At 39.1% G+C, this 19,001-nt stretch overlaps 1 protein-coding gene across 1 annotated transcript in view; it reads right to left on the bottom strand.

The window, feature by feature from the left end:
• The window catches only part of shtd (anaphase promoting complex subunit 1), a 989,031-nt gene that overhangs the window by 668,233 nt on the left and 301,797 nt on the right, over nucleotides 1-19,001 (bottom strand). Inside the window, exons 16-17 of the mRNA XM_090370159.1 lie at nucleotides 17,290-17,441; nucleotides 4,847-4,922 (exon numbers count right to left, since the gene is read on the bottom strand). Coding sequence (XP_090226285.1) covers nucleotides 4,847-4,922; nucleotides 17,290-17,441 — 228 coding nt within the window. The remainder of the gene's footprint in view (nucleotides 1-4,846; nucleotides 4,923-17,289; nucleotides 17,442-19,001) is intronic.

Genomic DNA, 19,001 nt, shown 5'->3' with positions numbered 1-19,001 from the left:
AGTGGAGAATGAAAAAGACAGGGGAGTAATTATGCAGTCAGATATAAAGTTCTTTGAGCAGACAGATGCCAGGAGAGCTCATGGGGTTTTTGTCAATGATGTATAGGCATTTTACCAACAGAAAAGAGTTGATTATCCCATTATATAAGGAAATGGTTAAGCCACATCTTCAGTACTGCATACTGGTCTGAATCTTCATTTTAGAAGAAAGTGGATCTGTTTGAATGAGTACAGAGAAGAGCAACAAGAATAATGCGGGCAAAATTACTTTTACTCATCAACTGTTGAGTAAAAGGGTGGTCTAATGAGGAAAGGCTTCATTCAGTTTTGCAAATTGTGGTGTCCATAGACTAGGTACCTGCAAGGAGATCTGACTGAGGTGTTTAAGCCTTGAATGAAGCAAGCTCAATGTTCATGGAATCAACACTTTCTAAGACTACAACAACATGGGGGTTTGGAAGGGGGAGAATAATTCGGATTTAGAAAGGATGGTTGCAGGTCAGATTTTTTGTTGTTGTTGTTGTTGGTGCATCAGCTTCTATGGCCATAATGCACCTCCCAAAGTTTTTGCATTATACTGTGATCCAAGCCCGAGGCGGGATTCCAACCCACGACCTTTGGCTTGCCAGGCAGGCACACTTTCCCACCTGGCTAGCCCGGTCAGCAGGTCAGATGTGCATAAATTTGGTTTCAGCTAGAGGGTGGTTGATTGTTAGATCCAAACAACCATCTGGTGTCTAGAGGCAGGTAATTTGAATAAATTCAAGGAAGAAATAGGTAAACTGTTAGAGATGATGGACAGGTGAAATGGAAATGTGGTTTTTTTTTCTCCTTTTTTGCTCATGCTTTATACGCTTGCTTTCTTCTATCAATCTACCACTACTACTACTACTACTAATAATAATAATAATAATAATAATGATAATTTTTAATCATTCATATTTTTATTTTATTTTACAAATCCAAAAACCTTTTTTGCACTTTCATTTTTCTAAAATTTCCAATCTCAAAGGTAAAGAATAAAATAAGTGCATTTCCTGCTAACACATATCTGTAAAGTCGCATTACTTAGTGATCCCCAGATCATTCTATAGTCAATAAAGGGACGTGACTGTCAGCTGTGAGCAATATCTTGCCCATCGATAAACCATATAAGTTCTGCAATACAGTAGGCCCCGTTATAACACGGTTCACTTTACACTGATTTTCTACAATGCTTTTCTTATATTATAACCCGTTTCTCACTAAAACGCATTAACAACTCACTATAATGCCCTTTTAACAGTGTGCAGATTGAATTTTATAAATTAAATAGGGCCAGGCCAGCTATTATGATTGAAATGGAGAGACTTCTTAATAATTTTTTTGAAGATAATATCCAACAAAGAATTCCATTCAGTTCAATTATTATTAAAGAAAAGCTGTTAGCTGATATAAAGATCTGAAGAAAGCTCACCCCAAAAAAAATGTGGAACCATTTAATGCTAGTAAGGGCTGGTTCAAATACATTTAAAATATGCTATAACCTACACAACAGAGGAATCCAGGGAGAAGCCGCAAGTGCAGATCAAGTAGTCGAAACTTTCAAAAAAGAACTTGTTAAATTACTGAAGAGGTGTGTTATACTGCTAAACGAGTTTTAAACATAGAGAAGCAGTACTTTTTTTTTTTTTTTTTGCAAATGAATGCCTAAAAGAAATTTCATGTCGAAAGAAGAAAACAGCATGCCAGACTTCAAAGTGGCGAAGGATCGGGTGACTTATTGCTGGATGGTAACGCTGCAGGGAATTTTAATTTAAAACCCCTTTTATTTTACCATTCAGAAAACCTAAGATCTCTTAAAGGTCTCACTAAATCAAACCTACCTGTAATTTGGAAGGCTAATAAAAAAGATTGGTAATCAGGGCTCTTTTTGTTGATTGATACTCTGAATTCTTCTGCAGCACAGTGGAAAGATATTGTGTGAAAAATAACTTTCATTACAAAGAAATTCTGATCATGGACAATGCTCCAGTACATCCCCTTGAACAATCATATAAAAAATTTTTATATGCCTCCAAACACTACATCTCTGATCCAACCAATGGATCAAGGTGTTATTGCCACATTTAAAGCTTACTGCACTGAAAGGACAGAATTCATGGGATAACTGGTTCCTGGGCAATGCAATGCTCTCACCACTATTGCTACTGGAAGAACCCAACGCTTGGCAGGTATCTAGGTACACTGCATTCACATAGACGGTAATTTGGTGTCAATATGCACAAACTTCGTGAGTTAACTGACTTTGAAAGAGGGATGATAGTGGGCGTCTAATGCATGGTCACTATCACGGAGGTGATACAGAAATTGAACTATCATATGCTCAAAATATCACCTGACAAAACCAAACAAATACTTCTAAAAGGCAATCTGTACATAAGAAGACGTCCACAAATCAAAATTAACACAACTTCAACAGCATCAAGAGTATCGGGAATACACCATTTCCGGAATAATATCTCATCAAGGACAGCACTGTGGGGTGGAAAAAGGAGGTGGATGAACGTGACCATCGATATCTGTTTCGCACTGTTTCAGCCAACCCGAGAGTGAGTGATACAAATCACTGCCGACATCAATAAGGGAGGTGCCAGAAACATCTCCACCAAGACCATGAGGCAATCATTAGCCACAATAGGTTATGGGTCCTATTGATAACACCACGACACAGGACTCTACATCTTAACTGGGTGAAAGAACATCAGCACTGGACCTTGAATGATTGGTGACAGGTCTCCTGGACTGATGAGTCCCGGTTCCAGTTATTTTGAGTGGAGGGGAGAGTGCATATTCATGTAGACAGTAATTCGGTGTCAAAATGGATAAATATGTGTTAACCGACTTTGAAAGAGGGATGATAGTGGGTGCCCGATGCATGGGTCACTCTATCACAAAGGTGGTACAGAAATTGCACTATCCCCGTTCAACAGTATCAAGTGTACATTGGAAAAACGTCATTTCTGGAATAACATCTCATAGTGGACAGCATTGTGGGTGTAAGAGAGTGACAGTGGCACAAATCATTGCCGACTTCAATGACAGAGGTGCCAGCAACGTCTCCACCAAGACCATCAGGCGATCATTAGCTGCAATAGGTTATGGGGGCTGCCGACCCAACAGAGTCCCATTGCTACGACACAGGACTACACCTCAACTGGACGAAAGAACATTGGCACTGGACCTTGGATGATTGGAGACGGGTCTCCTTGTCCGACGAGTCCCACTTCCAGTTATTTCGAGCAGATGGGAGGGTGGTTATCTGGTGGAAACTGCATGAAGCAATGCACCCGTCATTTCAACAAGGAACTGTTCAGGCAGATGGATCATCGGTAATGGTCTGGGCAGGTTTAACTGGCACAATTTGGGACTTCCGATATGTCTAGATGCATCTCTCAACAGTCCAGGTTATATATCCATCCTTGCAGACTATCTGCATCCCTTCACACTATTATGCAGCCACAAGGCAATGGACTCTTCCAGCAGGACAATGTACTTCCCTACAGAGTTGTAGTGACTAGAACATGGCTCAAAGAGCATTCCACAGATTTTATCAAAGTGGAATGGCCTTCCCATTCACCGGACATGAACCCTGTGGAGCATTTTGGGATGTTGTGGAAAGGTCCATTCGAGTATTGGATCCTCCAGCCAGGAATGCAACGGAATTATGGAGAGCGGTGCAGCAAGCAGTGGATGGAAATACCTGTGGAAAACTTTCTTGAACTAGTGTACTCAATGCCTCGCTGTGTCACTGCCTTTATCTGGGTGAAAGGTGGGCCTATGTCAATCAACACCGGTAAAAATATATATCAATATATATCAAGCCCAAAGGAGTTTTCGAAATCCTAAAACATTAAAACTACCACCAACAACATTTCAAGTACTGGTATAAAGTGACTCAGAAAAAAATGAATGGAGTGTGGAGGAAAGTTTGGAAGGATTGCATAAAGGACCAAATGATTCGGTTGAGAATGTTAAAGTGCAAATTGTTGAGCTCGGAAAAGAAGCAGGATTGGACTGAATTGATGATGGCGACATTCAAGAGATGAGCAACGTCTGAGATGGCCTCTCTAATGAAGAACTCACTGAAATGACAAAAGAACAGGAGCATGCAATTGAGGGAAATGATCAAGATTCTATAGATGAAGAACCAATAAATTCGCTGACTGCAAAAGGTTTAGTAAAGCTTTCGAACATTTTGAAAAAATGTGTGATTATTTCCGGAGAACGACCTTGATATGGAACAAAGTTCCAAGGTAATAAAAAATTTTAAGAAAATAAATTAATCCCTACATAATTTTGTACAATGGGAAGAAGGACAAAATACAACCGAAAATCGACACATTTTTCAGTCCAAATATACAAAAACTCAACAGTGCAGGGCCATCAGATTAATAAATTCATGATTTTAATTTGCAACTTAAGTTTAATTTTTATACGTAATGTGGTTACTTATCACATAATTATATATGTATGTAACAGAGAATATTTTATATGTACAAATTTTTGTATATTAAAATTTTTGACCAACATTTGTGCATCTTTTCACTACTGTTTATTATTGATTAGGAAATATCCTATGGCATAGACTGCAACTCACAAATACATATGTTATCTTATGGGAATACGGGGCTCGCTTAGTGCTAATTCACTTATCACTGTTTTTTGGGAACGAATTGTCAGTGTTTAGCAGGAGTCACCTGTATGTGCAGTACTTTCTAGCTAACAGAGTCTTTACAAAAACAAAAAACAATTGCTTAAACCTCAAAATGGCAGCATCCACATGAACATATATAGATAAATTTACCTGGTGCTGTAACTCGTCTTAAATATCTTTCTACATGTAGCACTCCTCTGTCCTTAACAGTAAGATGAGCATAGCACTAAAAGAGAAGAAAAAAAATTTTAATTTTTGATGCTATAAATTTGTATACATATTAATACGTATAATAATAACATATTGAGTTGGCATTTATCTGAAATAACTACAGACTGATTAGACTACTCTAGCGCAAATAAAACCAGAAGTCAGTTTTTAATGAATTATTTTCCTTCTGCATATCTGGTCATCAACCTGCACTATCAACGCCTTAATTTTTTTCAATGGTTAAATTTTGTTAGTGACATTCATCAGTGATGTTACCAACAGCAAATTCAAAATGGGAAGCATTCAAAGAACTTATATTAGAAGCTAGTAGGCTTTACATACCAACGAAGAAATACTGTTCAAGGTTTAGGCCTAAATGGTTATCAAATGAACTAATGAGATTCGTGACAGAGAAGAAAAATGCATGGGATACATATAAATTAACACGTGACACAGAAGCCTATGATACATATAAGTTGATCAGTAACCAATTTTCAAGAGAGGTTAGGCAGGCAAGGGCAGATTTACGAGAAATCTTTGGCAAGGGATGCAAAGAAAAACAGCAAAGAGTTCTTTTGTTATGTAAACTCTAGAAGGAAGGGGATGCAGGGAATAACTTTGATGATATTATATACTTGGATCTTAGAAAGGCTTTTGATACTGTTGCACATGGAAGACTGCTGAACAAATTGGAGCAGTGTGGCACTGGAGGCAAATTGCTGTTATGGATAAAGGGATGGTTGAGTGGGAGAAGACAGAGAGTGGTAATCAATGGACACTACTCTTCATGGACTAATGTTATTAGTGGAGTCCCTCAGGGTTCAGTGTTGGGTCCATTGCTGTTTTCTGTATTTATAAATGATATTGATGATGGTATATCAGGCTTAATGTCCAAGTTTGCAGATGATATGAATAGTGCAAGTATCACACTCACCTCTGACTTCAGCTACTGTTAGCCAATTAATATGTGGATTCTGGCAAGCTAGCAGTTTTCTGACCCACCTAACACTGCTTTGATAGCATCAGCAAATATTCTTACACCCTTTCTATTTACATGTATGCCATCTTTGTAGAAGCTTCTCTCCTGTTAACAATCACAGATCACACTGAAAAAAATTTCATCCCACGAGTCTTGCAAATTCTCTCTAGGCCGAATTGATTGACAAGGCTCTCATCGTATACTCCCCTCCTATCTTTTCTTGGCAGAATTGCAGAAACTTTCAAATTTAATCCTAACTTATTGACTTTTTTCAACATTGACCTGTACTTGTTAATAAATCTCCACATCTACTCTTAATGTCATTAGTGCCAACATGTACGACAATATTACCCTTTTTTCTCTTAAAGTGTTTGGTCCAATGTTGTTTTCTGTATTTATAAATGATATTGATGATGGTATATCAACCTTAATGTCCCAAGTTTGCAGACGATATGAGGGTTGGCAGGGATTTTAAGGACACTAATGACAGTACACTCCTGCAACAGGATCTAGAAAAGTTGAGCAGATGGGCTGAGAGGTGGCAAATGAAGTTTAACATTGACAAATGTAAAGTACTACATATGGGAAGCAGTAACCCCAGCATGTGGTACTACACTGACAGTGGCAGAGAACAAAAGGGACCTGGGGGTAATTGTGCAGGCAGATATGAAATTTTCTGAGCAGTGGAGACAGTCTGCAAGAGTAGCTCATAGTGTCTTGTCAATGATATACAGGAATTTTTCTAGCAGGGATAAGGAGGTGATTATCCCTTTGTATAAGGCAATGGTCAGGCCACACCTTGAGTACTGTATACAGGTCTGGAGGCCTAATTTTAAGAAGGATGTAGAGCTGTTGGAATGAGTATTGAGAAGGGCAACAAGATTAGTGAATGGAACAAAGGGTTGCTCTTATGAAGAAAGGCTTAACTTTTGCAAATTACAGTGTCTGGAGACTAGGCACCTGCGTGGTGATCTGATTGAGGTGTATAAAGCCTGATTGAGATGTAGAAAGGCTTGAGCATGCTGATGGGATTCTTCCTCTTGTTCAGAATAATCGCCTGAGAGGGTATAAATTCAAACTGAGGAAAGACGGTTGTAGGATAGATGTGCGGAAGTTTGCCTTTAGCCAGTATGTGGTTGATTGTTGGAACAAACTTCCATCTGTAGTTGTAGAAGTTGATAGCTTAAACAGATTCAAGGCAGAACTTGACAAACATATGGAGCGAGTGGATGGGTGAAATAAGTGGGGGGGGGGGGGTTGGCTGATGCTATATACGCCTGCTTTCTTGCATCATATGCCTTTGCTAATGCTAATGCTAACTGTAGCATAAGATTTTAAAATGACTACTACTACACAGATGACCTCTCCCTAATCCTCTCTGCTGATTCAAGAGCATAAGTGGAAACGTTTACCAACTCAGCACTTTCTACACTAAGAGAGTGGACTGAAACTCATCACCTTAATATCTCTGCCACCAAAACCCAATCTATCCTACTAAAGGGAGATCTAACTCCTACCAGACAACCGCAGATAAAAATCTACAACAGAACGATCAAGTTGGCCACAGAACTCAAGTACCTAGGAGTGATCCTGAAATGAAATTTATCATTTACACCCCACTTAAAATACATCTAGAAGAAAATGAAAAACTACGCTGCCATGCTTGCCAAGATTACCCACCGTGACTGGGGGCTGAAAAGAAGAACCCTAGCAAAACTTTACAAAGCAGCCGTCATCCTTGCGATTGCATATGCTTCTGGTGTATGGCACCATAAGGCCTCTAACAGCAGTAAATCTTCGGCTATTCGACATCATTCACCGACTGATTTTAACCCTCACCAGAGCGAGCAGCACCGTATCTACCCATGCATTGCAAGTACTCACTGAGACCCTCTCCCTTGATCTTGAAGTGATTCGCCTAGGCATGTCACAGCAACTTAGATGCGAAAATCAATTACCTTCCAGGATCACATCACAGACCTAATTGCAAATCGGACAGTGGAGAAGAAAAGACTCCAGATCTATTTGCGATCAATATGGCAGCATCGCTGGACAACCTCGACAAAAGGGGAAGTCTAGGCGCGGAGGTTTCTCCCTGACCTACAGCAAATATACCCACAGTATCTGGCATGGCTTTGCCCTGGATTGTACAGCACGTATATCTAACAACAGGACACGGAGTGATCCGCCACAAATTACACCTTCTAGGACTCGAAAACAACCCAATGTGTGCATGTGGCTCTGTGGAGACCTGGGAACACCAGATACATGACTGCCAGCTTTGTGAAGATCTTCGTGTTAAATTAATCGTCCAAGTGCACCTTAATCCCAAAAACCAGGAACACTACTTACTGGGAGATGATGCCTCATATATAGCATTCACAAAGTTTGCCCAGAACCTGTAGGCCAGATGATTGGCCATTCCTCTGCCTGCAAACCTCGAATACACGTGTCAAACAAAGCTTCTCAGAGACCCATTGTTTTTGTATAGAGTAGTAGGGAATTCAAATTTTTAATTGTGGTAACTAAGCAGCTGCATTTAGGATTCTATTAGATAACGTAGTATTGACAATTTATTAATTAAATTTATTGATCTTATTAATTTAAAATATCATGCCCCAGACTAGAGCAGCAAAGCAACCGGCACAAAATGGCAGGAGTGCTGTGACTCGGGGGAGAACTGAGGGGGGCAATTCTCCAACACATCACAACCTTAAAAAATGTGCAACTTGTGAAATGTTTGCTGAACTCTCTAGAACAGAACATGATCTAGTCAAGGAGGATGTCTTTCTGTGTGCCAGGTGCAGAGAGTATCTAGAAATTAGGCATCAACTCAGCGTTCTACTGGGCATCTATGAGAGCTTGAGGTGTAAGTTACATGCCCTGGAAGAAATAAATATGAGGGTGGCCGTCAAGCTCTCAGCTGCCGAACTCAACATCAGAGCTCACTCCTGGGCATCAGGCAACACAGCGGCAATCTCCAGGGCAGAATGCGCTGGTCTCAAAGGAACTAGTTATTGTTGGTGACTCTATTGTCAGGGAGACAGGGAATATATTTTGTAAAAAGGATAGATGGAACAGGACCAGGGTATGTCTGCCAGGGACAAAAGTTGATGACATTATAAAACATATATCTTTTAAGGGCACAAAAGGTGTGATATTGATGTACACATCGGCACCAATGACATTAAGAGTAGGAGATCTGCAGATTTACTTAACAAGTACAGGTCAATGTTGCAAAAAAGTCGTGAGTCAGGGTTAAATTTGAAAGTGTCTGCAATTCTGCCCAGACACGATAGGAGGGAATACATAATGAGAACCTTGTCAATCAATTCGACCTTAAAGAGAATGTGCAAGGCTCAAGGGGTAGAATTTTTTTTAAGCATAGTCTGTGCTTGTTAACAGGAGAGACTGCTTCTACAGGGATGGGATACATTTAAATAGAAAGGGTGCAAGAATATTTGCTGATGCTATTGAGGCAGTGTTAGGTGGGTCGGAAAACTGCTAGCTTGGATGGATTCACAGACTAAAATGTTAAAAGTAGTCGTAGGCAGAGGTGAAGGTGATTCTTGCACAACTTCTATTAGAATAAGTAGCGACCTGGAGCGAAGGGTGCTGGAGTTTCATGGACTGATGACAGTCATCGTGAAACAAGTGGGAATATGGGATGTGTTAGGGTAACTAATAATAAGGATAGGTACATGTATACTTGCATGTATTACCAATGCTAGAAGTATAGTAAATAAATTTGATGAATTTCAAGTGTTGGTCAAGACATCTGGAGGTCTGGAGGCCTCATTTTAGGAACGATGTAGATTTGTTGAGCGTGTACGAAGGGCAACAAGATTGGTGAAGGGAATGAAGGGTTCCCTCTTACCAAGAGAGGCTTAAGTTCTGCAAATTGCAGTGGCTGGAGACTAGGCACCTGCACGGTGATCTGATTGAGGTGTATAAGGCCTTGAATGGGTTGAGCATGCTGAATTCTGATGGGATCCTTCCACTTGTTCAGATTATGAACCTAAGGGGGCATAAATGCAAATTAGGAAAAGACAGATGTAGAATAGTTGTGTGGAAATTTGCCTTTAGCCAGCGGGTGGTTAATTGCCGGAACAAACTTCTATCTGTCGTTGTGAAAGTTGATAGGTTAAATAAATTTAAGGAGGAACTGGACAGGGATTTGGAGGGAATGGTGTGATTTTTTTTTTTTTTTTTTTTGGCTGATGCTGCATAAGCTCATACACTTGCTTTCTTGCATCACATGCCACTACTTCTACTACTACTACCCCCAACCAGACATCAGGTTTGACTGCTTGATCCTTCATGCAGGACAAAACTGGAACTCTTCCGAGAATTGATAAAACTCCACTTCCCAGAACATTGACTTCCGGACAGGACAACAGTCCCATGAGTGACTCCCAACTTGACATTCTGCACAACCTATTCAACCAAACCAACATTGGATCACCTCTGCTGGGCCTCAAGTTTTTCTGGATGGTGCAGTCCTGACCCAGCAGTCTGATTTGCTCCCCACCCATGCACACAGGCCACATTGGCAACCTGAGCCAGTTCCATTGTCTTGCTCACTGGCTCACCTCTTCCTGGCAGGGAGGGGGACAGTTTGCTGTTCCCTGCGACCCTATTTCTTCCCTCTGGTGGGGAATGCCCCCACTGTAAACTAGAGTTGCCTTCCTTTCGGCTCCATATTTCTGTCTATCTCCCTCCAGTCTTCAGCCTTCTCCCCCACTCTATCTGACAACAACGTGAACACGGCCCACACAATCTAAAATCACCACTCTAAATTAATTTTGTCCATCATTTTGGACTTCTAGTGCTTCCTGCGACGTGTATGCAATTTTTTTTTTAGGTCCTTGCCACTGAAATCTCAGGAATTAGGTGTCAGGACCTGCCAGAGTGAACTATATACTAGTGGGTACTTGGTTTGCCTCCACGGGGTGAAAGTGGGGCAATGTTGGGCCTCAGTAGGGGTCTGGCAGCTAAATGACCAGATGAACAATGGTACAAGGCATCACACATATACAAAGTCAATACACTTTTAAATCTCTGGCTTTTCCAGACTGATTCAACCACAATGTAAACTACACGGAGATGGGGGAACCCCTGGTGCCGCTTGACCCTAAACATACTTTACGCTTTACTAATTAACACTGTTTTCATTATACAAGGCTTCAGTACATTGATAATATGAAAAGAATGTTACACAGTTTTATTGTTATTTCAGATAATGACAAGAAATATAAAATCAAGCCACTTTCTTAAGTACACTAGATAACCTAAGAGCAACCTGTATTCAGTGTGGCATAGATTCAACAAGCTGTTTGAAGGCATGCCACAGGTATGCTACTCCAAATTGATTCAACTGCTTCCCAGTCATTGCACATCGTATGTTTGCAGATCTCTCCTCTGAAAAGCTTATTCCACCTCATCCCACAGGTGTTGAATTGGAATAAGATCTGATGACTGGAAAGAATTTTGTAAAAAGCTGAATTCACATTCATTCCCGTGTTCCTTGAAACAGTTCTACATAATTCTGAAATGGTACAAGGGCTATATAATAAGGAATGATTATAATTTTTTTCATAACATACCTTTATTAATCATCCATATTGTCCCTCTGTATAAGGCAATGGTCAGGCCATGCCATGAGTACTGCATACAGGTCTGGAGGCCTCATTTTAGGAACGATGTAGATTTGTTGAGCGTGTACAGAGAAGGGCAACAAGATTGGTGAAGGGAATGAAGGGTTCCCTCTTACCAAGAGAGGCTTAAGTTCTGCAAATTGCAGTGGCTGGAGACTAGGCACCTGCACGGTGATCTGATTGAGGTGTATAAGGCCTTGAATGGGTTGAGCATGCTGAATTCTGATGGGATCCTTCCACTTGTTCAGATTATGAACCTAAGGGGGCATAAATTCAAATTAGGAAAAGACAGATGTAGAATAGTTGTGTGGAAATTTGCCTTTAGCCAGCGGGTGGTTAATTGCCGGAACAAACTTCTATCTGTCGTTGTGAAAGTTGATAGGTTAAATAAATTTAAGGAGGAACTGGACAGGGATTTGGAGGGAAGGGTGTGATTTTTTTTTTTTTTTTTTTGGCTGATGCTGCATAAGCTCATACACTTGCTTTCTTGCATCACATGCCACTACTTCTACTACTACTACCCCCAACCAGACATCAGGTTTGACTGCTTGATCCTTCATGCAGGACAAAACTGGAACTCTTCCGAGAATTGATAAAACTCCACTTCCCAGAACATTGACTTCCGGACAGGACAACAGTCCCATGAGTGACTCCCAACTTGACATTCTGCACAACCTATTCAACCAAACCAACATTGGATCACCTCTGCTGGGCCTCAAGTTTTTCTGGATGGTGCAGTCCTGACCCAGCAGTCTGATTTGCTCCCCACCCATGCACACAGGCCACATTGGCAACCTGAGCCAGTTCCATTGTCTTGCTCACTGGCTCACCTCTTCCTGGCAGGGAGGGGGACAGTTTGCTGTTCCCTGCGACCCTATTTCTTCCCTCTGGTGGGGAATGCCCCCACTGTAAACTAGAGTTGCCTTCCTTTCGGCTCCATATTTCTGTCTATCTCCCTCCAGTCTTCAGCCTTCTCCCCCACTCTATCTGACAACAACGTGAACACGGCCCACACAATCTAAAATCACCACTCTAAATTAATTTTGTCCATCATTTTGGACTTCTAGTGCTTCCTGCGACGTGTATGCAATTTTTTTTTTAGGTCCTTGCCACTGAAATCTCAGGAATTAGGTGTCAGGACCTGCCAGAGTGAACTATATACTAGTGGGTACTTGGTTTGCCTCCACGGGGTGAAAGTGGGGCAATGTTGGGCCTCAGTAGGGGTCTGGCAGCTAAATGACCAGATGAACAATGGTACAAGGCATCACACATATACAAAGTCAATACACTTTTAAATCTCTGGCTTTTCCAGACTGATTCAACCACAATGTAAACTACACGGAGATGGGGGAACCCCTGGTGCCGCTTGACCCTAAACATACTTTACGCTTTACTAATTAACACTGTTTTCATTATACAAGGCTTCAGTACATTGATAATATGAAAAGAATGTTACACAGTTTTATTGTTATTTCAGATAATGACAAGAAATATAAAATCAAGCCACTTTCTTAAGTACACTAGATAACCTAAGAGCAACCTGTATTCAGTGTGGCATAGATTCAACAAGCTGTTTGAAGGCATGCCACAGGTATGCTACTCCAAATTGATTCAACTGCTTCCCAGTCATTGCACATCGTATGTTTGCAGATCTCTCCTCTGAAAAGCTTATTCCACCTCATCCCACAGGTGTTGAATTGGAATAAGATCTGATGACTGGAAAGAATTTTGTAAAAAGCTGAATTCACATTCATTCCCGTGTTCCTTGAAACAGTTCTACATAATTCTGAAATGGTACAAGGGCTATATAATAAGGAATGATTATAATTTTTTTCATAACATACCTTTATTAATCATCCATATTTTGATGGTCCTTTTCAAAATAGTCCTCATTTGTTGAAATAGACTTATTTCAACATTTCTGCCATTCTTCAAAAACATGGTGGAAGCCATTTTTTGACATATGATAATCGCCCCCGAAATTTTTACAGCTTCTGATGACAGTGTTTTCCCTGCAACTCCTTTAATTTTGGAAATAAAAAAATAAATCATAAGGTGCAAAGTCAAGGCTGTAGGGTGGATGAGAAACAAATTTAACATTAATGCTAGCTAAGTACTCAATGACAGTATGAGGTCTCGCATTCTTGTAATGCAGCATCCATCCAACTGAATGCAGTTGTGCTCATTTGTGATGACTGGTTCCAGAAAGTGTGCAGTATAGTTCTGTGGTAAGGTCCTGTAATGTTCATATGACATGGCACAACATGCTGGTAAACCTTTACTTCAATGTCAAAATAAGAGATGTCCATAATCTTTCCTGCAGAAGCCACAGCTTTTGCTTTTTTCGGTGTTGGCAATGACATAGACTTCCAAACAGAACTTTGTTGTTTGCTCTCTGCATCAAAAGGATGAAGCTGTCTCATCCACTAGTATCATCTCATGCAGAACCTATCCCAGGGGCTCACATCTGGTGAGTATGGGCTTGGCACACCCAGGGTCTTGAGCTTGATATCATCATTTTTCTCTTTCCTGGTGATTCCTTTCTATTTCTGATTCTCTCTCTCTCTCTCTCTCTCTCTCTCTCTCTCTCTCTCTCTCTCTCTCTCTCTCTCTCTCTCTCTCTCAGGGTAACTCGGGAATTTTTTTGGCTGGTGCAGCATAAGCCTCAGGCTTCCTTGCACTATATGGCTAGTAATAGTAATAACAGTAATCTTCAGTAAACATCCATTACAGTTCCTTATAAACCTCTATGTGAACTTGCTGTTGCTGAGATATGAGTAGCTTGGAACCCAGCATGCACAAACATATGTCATTTGCAAATGGTCATAGAGAATGCTGTGCACGTTCCTACTGATATTCTCAAGATCTCTGCCAGTTGCCTTACTGTTACATGACGAGATTCTCTTATGATTACAGAATTGGTGCTTATGGTTTCCGTGGCGACAGCAGTGGTTGAAGCTCCAAGACTACAAATTTTTTTGATTGTGTCACATCCATCTTTAAACAATCTAAACCATAAGCTTCTTTTAATATTTCCTATGTTTTCAGCCAATGTTTTCTTGAGATGGAAACAAAATTTGAGAGTAGCATATTGCTCTTCACATGTTACATAGTAATTTCTATCTCTATTAGTAATTATCCTGACTTCTAATCTGTCTTGGCATAAGCACATCACAAATATTGCTTTCCCTACATCTAAAAAACTAGTTTTCTCTTTTGCTCTCAGTGTTACTTTTCTTCCAAACAGCTGCTCACTCTGTACAAATTCCAAATCTGCCTTAACATGGAATATTGTTCTCACATCTGGAGCAGTGCCCCTAAAACCTCTCTCAGGCTACCAGATTTCATCCAAAGGATGGTTATGTTAATTTATGACCCATCTCTAACCAAGTCTCTCCACTCTCTGTATCATATACAATTTGTTTCTGCTGCATACCTTCATGCACACTGTTCTTCTAAATTGGCTGCTATAATTCCCACTCTCTCTATCTCTCACTCTTCCAAATCAGTCAGCATCCTTTTATGTTCCAACTTTAAACTCACAGAATCAACTTTTCTTCTTCTTCATTTATTCTTTCAACATCTGTTTTCTGGAACAACCTCACTTCATACATACCTTCAAAATACCCCATTCCTGAAAATTATAACCTACAGAAATTCAAGTCTAGTGTCAACAAGTATCTTCTTTCATCTTCCCAAACTTCAACCAGAAGTTTGAGAAGCAATGCTATGTACTCTGCAAGGTTGCAGAGTACTTAGCATTGAAACTAATTATAACTAATACCTCTCCTGTTTGAGGGCTTCATAATTAAAAAAAAAAAAAAACAACAGCAGTGTACCCCACGTTAACACATTCTACACTGCAGGTGGGATAGTTTCTAAAAAGATATGCTTTATTTGTTATTCATAAATTTGATGTGGCTTTCCTCTGCCACAATACATGCTTGTAACCAAGGTAACAAATCAGAACAAACATTCTGTAATCTCCTTTTGAAATCATCTCAACTCTCGATGGGTCTTTTGTACACTTTTGCCTTAACAAAAAATCTAAAGGAGAAAACATGATGGCCAAGACATCACCCCTCATATCTCATACACTGTGCTTTAAATATACATTGGTACACTATTGTATGGCTACAGTTTTGTGAAGTGGGGAGTAATCATGCTGAAACCATAGGTCTTGTAAAACTTTAATGTTTACAGAACTTTTTAACCAATGAAATACATTAATGCTAAGTAATATATTATATTTTACCTCATTCAATCTGCCATCAAGTAAAACTAAGCCAACAACTTCATCTCCCCATATGGCACACATCACCTGATGGCAAGTATTTTTGCAAAAGTATGGATTGTTTGTTTGTTTGTTTTTGGGGATTTATTAGGCACATCAACATCTGCGGCCATAGTGGACCAGCAGAAGTATGGGTTTTGATGGATAGGAGCCCTATACTGGAAATTCTATTTGTTGGTGAAGCATTCAAGTGAAGGTAGCCTCTTTAGTCCACAGAATATTACTGAAGACACTAGTACTTTCTTCTATCTTGGTTAACTTTCCATTGCTAACAACATGGCACCTGACAGGCACACCACTTATTTATATATATGTATATATATTTTTTTTAAATGAAATAAATTCTCCCGTGTTCCTTTGCCGAACATTAGGTATACAACAGGTATACAATATTTTTGTTTTCATTTTGATATACAGTGAATTAAGAGACATTAAATTTTTGTTTGGCATTCAACAGATGCCAAGTGTAAATTTATCTACTTTTTTCTAGGCAACTACCATTCGCACATGGCATCTGTGTGAAACCAGCAGCAAATGTCTAATCTTGATGTAGAGCTTTGATTTCACTGGATGCATGCAAACAGCTGACAAAAATACAGACATTCATATTGCATCTGCCAGATAGACACTGGGGTTTCAATCCATGGGATAAGTGACCTTGAAAATTCTGAATAATAGGATAAAAATTTCATTATTACTGGTTTTACTTGTTCGACATTTTAACTGGGTTTAGCAAATCCTCATTAATAGATTAATCATCATTAATACAGTAAAAAAGCTACACATTTATTTTAATTTTTTTGCAAATAAAACAAAAAAGGGGACCACACAAATGCCACACAGGTATCCTTAATAAACTTAAGGGTGCAATTTTATCAAGGATAGGAGCCATATCCTTGATAAAATAGGGCTTCTGCCACTTCTGCAAGTGACAGAAGATTAACAGAGAACTGCAAAACTCCGTCTTTTATAGGATTCCTTGAGCAGCATGATGCATAGGTAAAGTGTGTTGTTTGAAGATAATTAAACACACAAAGCCTGTGTTGGTATTATCACATTTATTTCAGAATTCGAAATATGTACATAAAGGTGGGATCAAATGTTTCGTGGTATTTATTTTACCCTTCTTTAGCGAAAATTATTTTTGCAATATCACCATCACAAACATCCCTTTGGTCACAACAAATTCTTGTAACCAAAGTGATCTTGTAACCAAAGTGATAATCTTTGTAAAACCTTTTGGATAGCTGGAATTCTACAGTACTCATTTTCAGCCATGAATTTTTTGCTGTGTTGATGATATTAGGTTGCTGCCATAACCTAATATCAGCACATAATACACATATCGTTTCTTTATGGCGAAGTGGGATACAATTAAATTAATCACTTAGTAGAATTATTTCATTTACAAGTGTATACAATAATTATATTAATAGCAATATGAGATACTTACTAGGATAACATCTCTAATAGATTTAGTGACAATGTGTATGTAAGGAAATGGTTCCAAATGTTCTCTCTGCAATAAAGAAGACTGAAGCCAACCAAATATATTTGGAGGTGACTGTGTAAAATAAGATGGAAAATGAAGACTCTTTATCTCATCTAATTAAAAAAATAAAAAATAAATACAAATAAAAAATAAAAAACTAGTGAACAGGCTGAAATCAACAAGTTTAATAAATTTGCAATACAAAACAAGGCATACCATTATAAACTCACAAAAGAGATCAAAAAAAGTGTAAATATCACAAAATTTCATTGTAGGTTTTGTTTGAACAGCTTTAGAATTAAAACCTTTCTTTTTTATTGGTTTGAATAAATATTTCAAGTTTTTCAAGTAATTTCAAAAATCAGACTTTTTCAAATTCCTGAAAACCCAAGAATTTGAATAAATCTAATTACCTGTTTTACTTCAGTGAAATTAGGAAGATTCAATCTAAAAATCTTGACAATGAAGGCTAACTTGTATAATGTTAATATTAGAAATATGAGAATTGGAATTATTGATTTATACCTGACCCAGAGTCTGTGAATCCCCCTAAGTAGCCACAGACAGAGGTGAAAGTGTTCTTCCACTGCTTCTATTGTAATGAGCAGCAGCTGAGAAAGCAAGTTGCTAGGGATTTTAAGAGCTGCAGGGAGTCATCATGGAACAAGTAAATACATGGGCTGTGTTAGAGTAACTAAGAGTAAGACCAGGTGATGTACTTGCATGTGCAACAATGCTAGAAGTATAGCAAATAAATCTGATGAATTTGAAGTGCTTATCAAGACATAAATGGCAGATATTGTTCCGTTATCAGAGACATGGTGTCACACAAATTTAAGCAGTGCAGAATTGGAATTTGGGGAATAAATTGTGTACAGAAAGGATAGACAGGGTAGGAAGGGAGGAGGGGTTATGCTGTTAGTTAAGAAATACATAAAATTTAAAGGAGTGCATACAGTTGACATGGGTAGACACTGCAATGTTGAGTCTGTTTGGTGTGACATAAACACTGGGAAAGGGAAAATGAGAGTAGGATTAATTTTGGTTCTAGCTGTTCGATTACAAAAATTTAAACAGTTTTGATCATCTTTCATCATCTACTATTGAATTGTGAAAAGGGTTGAATATATACAATGTGGGTATACACTTTAGGCCTAATGACTGTGATGACTACAACAAACAGTTGTGCAGAGAAATAGAATCGGCCAGTTATTCAGAATGTCTTGTAATGGGGGATTTTAACTTTCCAGATATTGACTGGAACTTTGGGTGGGTCACTCACACACTAGCAAGACTTTTGTGGATTTATTGGAGGATTGTTTTCTACAGCAGCATGTTCGAGGGGCAACCAGAGAGAGTAATACCCTTGATCTGATTATCAGCAGTGATTATTCATGCATTAAGAATTTGCAGATAAAGGAACCACTAGGTGACAGTGACCTGATGTGGGATTTACTTAAAGATGTAACTACCAACTATTTTGTTTTCGTAAAGGAGACTACAGTGGTCTCAGACAGTTTTTAAATTCTATACAGTGGGATCAACTGATGGAGTTACTAATGGTGAATTCTAGATGGGAAGCCTATGGGGATTTAATCTTGGAGGCTACTAGGCATTTCATACCAACTAAGAAATACTGTTCAAGGTTTAAGCCTAAATGGATGTCAGATGAA

Source organism: Mastigoproctus giganteus, chromosome 3 (assembly GCF_048544385.1).
Source record: "Mastigoproctus giganteus isolate SK-2022 chromosome 3, ASM4854438v1, whole genome shotgun sequence".
NCBI classification, from domain to species: domain Eukaryota; kingdom Metazoa; phylum Arthropoda; class Arachnida; order Uropygi; family Thelyphonidae; genus Mastigoproctus; species Mastigoproctus giganteus.
Note: the sequence above shows the minus strand (reverse complement) of the source record. Positions and strands in the feature narration are given on the sequence as shown.